This window comes from Cucumis melo, chromosome 9, assembly GCF_025177605.1.
Source record: "Cucumis melo cultivar AY chromosome 9, USDA_Cmelo_AY_1.0, whole genome shotgun sequence".
NCBI classification, from domain to species: Eukaryota; Viridiplantae; Streptophyta; class Magnoliopsida; order Cucurbitales; family Cucurbitaceae; genus Cucumis; species Cucumis melo.
The window spans coordinates 17,722,499-17,728,707 of NC_066865.1; the positions used below are offsets into that span (position 1 = coordinate 17,722,499).

General features: G+C 31.0%; 1 protein-coding gene across 3 annotated transcripts; it reads right to left on the minus strand.

The window, feature by feature from the left end:
* Positions 1-40: 40 nt before the first annotated feature.
* LOC103503358 (protein EARLY RESPONSIVE TO DEHYDRATION 15-like) lies at positions 41-2,326 on the minus strand. 3 transcript variants are annotated; one of them, XR_540792.3, is made up of 4 exons: positions 2,089-2,307; positions 723-1,071; positions 417-640; positions 41-343 (listed from the first exon to the last, which is right to left on the minus strand). XR_540792.3 is itself a non-coding variant. In XM_008467530.3 (3 exons), exons 2-3 carry the CDS (start codon positions 1,003-1,005, stop codon positions 471-473), a joined length of 453 nt encoding a protein of 150 aa, XP_008465752.1. In that variant the 5' UTR covers positions 1,006-1,071; positions 2,089-2,326; the 3' UTR covers positions 41-470. The 3 variants fall into 3 exon arrangements, 1 of the variants encoding a protein (XP_008465752.1); XR_540794.3 differs by having other exon boundaries at positions 41-346; XM_008467530.3 differs by having other exon boundaries at positions 41-640; positions 2,089-2,326.
* Positions 2,327-6,209: the final 3,883 nt, after the last annotated feature.

Here is a 6,209-nt window from a genome sequence, read left to right on the forward strand (position 1 = left end):
ACAAATTGAAGTCGATTAAGAAGAAATCGAGACGACACTATTAACAGAGACAGCTCTTTATTGAGTAATGATATTATGGTAAGTTTGAAACAGAGGACCAGAAAGTACTCTAGATCTGTACAGAAAGACTACAAGACTCGGATAATTTATACATATAACTTGTTACATCATTCATACATACATACATACAAAAGTGAATTGATGAAAGACTTGTGTCAAATTTTATTCTACTTGTCTTAAAGACCTGTGTGACAAGACGATTCTACTCATTCCATGCGCTCGCTGCAGCTACAATCCGATATTCCAGTTTGCATCACTTCAAGCGAGGGCAGTGAATGACTGACTGCTAATATGGAAGAAAATGCATCATTATTAAGTGAAACTTGCACAACTCGGATGACAACAATTGTACTCACTCGTTTGATGAGCTTGCTGCAATAGCAATCCAGTAACGAGTATGAATCTCTTTTTCAACGAGGCTGGTGAATGAACCTTGGAGTGTGTTTTGGGCTCATGCACTTGGCTGGCTTCTCATTGTACTTAGCAGGACCAATTGGAGACTTTGGACCTTTGTTCTTTGGAGAATTTGGAATGACTAGATCCTTCAGTAATTTTTTCGCATCCATTTCATTACTTGCACCTATCAAATTCAATTATGAAGGGATCAGAGTCTTGCAGTCTATACTTCTTTTATGAGGTTACAAGATTAGCAAAAGGCACACCTTTTGTGAGAATCTTATGAGCCGTTGGTTTGACTTCAGGTTCCTCATCTGCTTCATATAGAGCCATAGCCTCAAGAAACTCTTCTGTAGTGACTAGATCATCAGTAATGCTGTCGAAATCATCTTCCTGATGTTGGCTTAGCCAATAATCCCGAAACCATGGAGATGTCTTGACTAGTTCCCACCACTCTGGAGAGAAATCCTCGACGTTGCGAAGTGCAAAAGGAATGAAGATTGGAGCATTGGGGTTCAGTGTAAAATTTCTTCCAGACAATAATGTCATCCTTACTCTAGACTAGCCAATTCTTTTAATGAACAGCAGCTCTAAAAGCCTTTACAGACCACAAACCTGGAAAGTTTGGATATGAGACACTTGATCGAGTAAAACCATCATGAGAACTCCACTAAAATAGAGCAATGACTAGGCTATGCAAGTGGGATTAAAAGAATATTACTTTCTTTCTTTAATCAGACAGTACAACAAGAAACCTGTCTCTAAAAAAGGAATCCTAAGCTTGGTAAGCTCTCACCAGATTGATAAATCTATTTATTGTCGTGTCCTTAAATTCAGCCACTCGAAGAACTACACAACTCAATCCAATTCAACAGGTTTCAATTGAATCTTCCTTCTTCTCTTTGAGAATAAGATACTAAACCAATGAATGGGGAATCCAAGCATTTAACCGAGTGAGAGAGACTTTCATAGAGAAAGGTGAAAAGAATACACTAGCATACAAAAAAGGAAAAACCTAAAAAAGGAGTCAGATTATGAATGAAATAAGACGGTAGAAAAGAACCTAGAAACAAAAGGCCAAAAGAGAACAAAGAATCTAACAAACAACCAAATATGGCTATAAGAAAACTCGCACGCGCTCTAAAGATTTTGTTGTTTCTCTGCCCCAAAAGCCCTCACAAAATAGAACAAAAACCGCTCTTTATCCCTGCAACTATGACAGCAGCTGAAACTACCAGACTACACAAGAAAAATCACAACTCCATATGATTTTAAACCAAATAAAAAAATGATGAATACTTTTACGAGGGGGTTCGTTTGTATCGAGTTCAAAGTATTTAAAGTCTGTTCGGCTCCTAGCGAATCAAATCTTAAAGAGTTAATAATACGTCGATCTGAAGAACAGAATCCTTATTCAAATAACTTGAGAACAAAAAAATGGTAGTACAAAACCCAAGAAACTACAACGATCATTCAAAAAAAAAAAAACAAACAAACAAACAAAGATAGCAAGAGGAACAAAAATCGAAATGAATTCAGTTTAAACACAAAAATCAGCATCAAACAACGCATCATTACAACTTGAAATCACAACAAAAATCATAGAAATTAGAAAGGGATAGTCATTGTTACCGTTAGAGTGAAGAAAGAGATGTTGGATGGAGTGAGAAGAAAGTGAAATGAGAAGAAGAAGAAGAAGAAGATGGTGATGAGAGTTAGAAGAACCGAAGCAGAAGATTAGGGACTACGGAAGCTGAGGTTCGGACATGGCTCATAAAAATTGTTATCTAAAAAAGCGAAAGAGAAGGAAGGGATGGATGGATGGTAGTAAGGAGTGTTGATCGGAGGGCTGGAATGAAGTGATGGAAGATATTTTTGGTTCGGTGTAAATCAGTAGGAATTAATGGGGGCGGCGTTTAATAAACGATGCCGGGCCCTCAATAATAGTCTCTTTACCAAAAGAGCTTTTTCTTTGGCTAAGCAGTTTTAAACTCGGTTTCAAATTCGAAATTAAACCTCTAATTAATCTGGTTTTATCGCTTTGTTTAGTTGTCTCCGTTTTGATGAACCTCCGAAAATTCAACCTTCAATCTTTGAAATTAATTTCAAATTAACTCTAATGCTTACCATTTAACAAAATATAGAGCTACACTGAACACAATTACAAGTCTAAAATAATTTTAGAATGTTCATCGAATTTAATATAATTTTAAATGTTTAATTTGTATGAAATTTCTCATAAGTATACAGATAAATGCATATTAAATAGACGTGTTGAAATCAAATGAATAGACCATCATTTTGTATGTAAACGTGATATCAAAAAGTAGGGCATATTCGTTGCATAAAAATATTCACATAATTATACTATCCTATAGAAAAATTTGTATTATTCATTCTCATGGACTTGGATTTAATAGGACTCTTTGGGACAAGGATTATTCTAAGAATATAATAACCATATATTCCTACAATAAATACTATTTTGTAGTCCTCAATCAACACTATTTCGAAACCCTTATTTGATAGAGTATTTAGTATTTGCTACGATTACTATTATTTTATATTCATCTTTTTTTTATTATTATTTTCTATTGTTTACTGTTTACTTCTTAATCCAAACTAGTTTACACCTCAAACATATATTATTGTTACTCACTAAAATAATTTATCCCTCAAATATCAATTATTATAATCCAACGATAATAATGTAGAACTATATATATAATGATCTTAACTCCTTAACTCAAATATCCCGTCTCTAATCTCGATATTCTACTTTTGAGGTTTGAGTTTAGTATTATTTTAACTTTTGTTATGAATTTTTATGTATTAACATAATATTCATGTAATGTTATATTATATTTGTTTTTTAAGAAAAAAGATTTGTTTAAGTTTTCTTTTTTTTCTCTCTTCGACATCCTCTTTTTTCTCCCTTCTTTTTTTTTTTTTTTTTTGTTTAAATATTTTAGTGGAGGATTGAGAAAGTTGAGGAGGGAGAAAAAGGACCATGTAAAGAAAAAAGTGAAATTTATTTTAAGTAACGAAACATTTGAAAATATTTATAAATATTACAAAATATCACAATCTACATGTGATAGAGTACAATATACGAGTATGTGTAACAACCAGTTAAAATTGTATACACATCATAAATGCTATCAAATTCAAATGTTAATAAGAAATGTAACTTTCTATCCTTTATTGTTATATCACAGTATTTTGTGGTGTGTATACTTTAATTTTTTTTTTCTATTGGTTCTATTTCATCTCTCTTCAGTAGTGGAATATCTTTTTCTTTTCTTTTTTTTTTCTTGAAATTGACTTCACCGAACCATTTAAAAGGTTTTTTTTATATATGAAATAGAAAAATCGAGCATTTAACTTTAAAGTCTATAATACAAATTTATTCAATTGAACTATGTTTGTGTTAATAATTTCTTTCAATACTATAGAATTAATCATTTTTGCATAAAAAACATGTTTAAGTTTTCTTATATTTCACGATCATAACTTAACTTATCAAGTGTTGGCTTCAAATGCATATCCATATAGTAAATGTCAACATATTAGGTATATATATATATAAAGAAAAATTGAGTTGATTTGGTGATTTTTGGATGAATATTTTTAAAAGAATTAAAAATGATTAAAATGGGTTTTTCTATTGAACGTTCAAATTTTCATACCTACCTTTATTGTATTAAAAAATTAACCATTAAAAAAATATTAAAAGTTGAATTAAAAATTATGTCGAAGTTAAATTAAAAATTAAATCTATGAAAAATGATTGTGTGATATATAAAAGTTTTAGTTATGTTTATAAATTATTTATTTATTATGTTCTTCATTTTAAAATACTCTCTAAAATATTGGTGACACAATATACTGATTATCATTGTTTGTTATTGTTTTGTTACTTACTATTTGATTTGGCTGGCTGAACTATATAGGTTCGATATATATTTACATAATACACAATATATGTTGGTGGCCTGGTGGGAAGAATAGAAGAAGAGAGCACGACGAAACCTAATAATCAGAAAAAGAAAAAAGAAACCTAATAATTATAGTTATTAGGCCGGATAATGAGTCATTTCTATGGATATTTTTTCTTCAGTCGTGTCTTGGTTGTGTCAAGACTGTGTCTGAAATTAAAAAGAAATAAAAATAAAAACCAACATGCCAGTTGGCGTGGCGTGTTGGAGACATATAGGTGGCCTGTTGGAGACATGTCGATGGTGTGTCGACGTTGGAAACGTATCTGACACTAATACTTCGCCAGAAGTGTCGGTGCTTCTTAGCCGATGATCGTGGTCAACTAACCTTCGACCACCATTTTTCACAAATTTTCGACCACCAACTCTAGTGACCATTGCAGACCAATATCTGATTTTCACTAATTAACCTTAAAAATATTAATAAAAATACTTTTAGTATACAAAAACCAAGCAAAGCTTCTATATAAGAGCATTTTATGAAAGGAAAAATAGATATTAAATACATTTTTATTTTTTAAAAAGAACTTTTTTATAAAAAAATGTTTAAATAAAAAATGAATTTTTGAAAATATATATATATATATATATATATATATATATATATATATATATATATATATATATATATATATATATATTTATAAAGAATTATAATTAAGTTCTCAATTTAATCGTAGGAATATTTTTTAAAAAACATTTTCACATTCTTCTATTTTTTTTCTTTTTCATTTATAGCTTTTTTTAATATTATTGTTATTAGATTTTTTTTAGTTATCTTGCTTTTCTTTCATTTTAGAAGATTTTATTTATTTGTTTCTATTTTTTCTAGGTAAAAACCAATCATCTATCTCAATCTCAATTATAAATCAATGTAAATAGTGGAAAATATAAATCATGTTATTGGAATTTATGTCCTAAAACTCGTCGTTTGTAGTTAAAACTATATTCTATTCAATAAAGTGGTTATTGATGATTTATTAGTGAAAATAGAATACTATATTCTTGAATCCAATTAACTAAGGTCTCAAGGCTATCTAGTGTAGATTTAAATTTTATGTAGAGATATAAATGTGGATCAAGTTTAAGTTTATAGCCCAAACGGTCTATAGTGTATGAATAAGGTTAGGTGCCTTATTTCAGGAATACTATGGATGTGGTCCGTGCTGTAGTTAGTACAAACGATGTGATCATGAATCGTTCATATAGAGACGTGGGAGTGGGTGCATCCTATGTAAAGAGTTTACATAAGACTGGAACCATGCAATAGTCACTTTTAAGTTATAACACCATTGACTATATAAACTAACTATTTCGATTATGATAACCTAGGTAATTTAATCTTAATTCTAAACTAACTATGAACTTTTGTTTAAACGGTATTATCCTTAGATCTGCATAGGTGAGGGCAGCTCAACGGCGCTGGCCCAATAAGTCTCCCATTTTAGGAGTAAGACCAAGTGGATAGTTAGGGACATAGAGTGTAAGACGAAATTCACTCCTACCCGCTTTAAGGTTAGTAGATAGGTTGTTTCCTTAAGGATTGAATCCAAGTCTTAAATAAGGGATCTCACCCTCTCCTTAGCCCGAGAGGGACTCAGTTTATAGGTTGGACCTTAAATCAAATGTTTAATAGTGGATCAATGGGACTCAAGGAACAAGATGTATTCTTGTGGTAGCCGAGGTTACGAACAACCGGTGAAAGATTTACTTACTGATTATGGCTATATCAAATGAACACAAATATATCTATAG

What these genes read in the sequence shown, in the direction of transcription:
- LOC103503358 (XM_008467530.3), bottom strand. Translation starts at nt 1,005, where the DNA reads ATGACATTATTGTCTGGAAGAAATTTTACACTGAACCCCAATGCTCCA. An exon ending in TCATAAGATTCTCACAAAAG is followed by an intron (nt 641 to 722) that starts GTGTGCCTTTTG and finishes TGAATTTGATAG; the next exon opens with GTGCAAGTAATGAAATGGAT.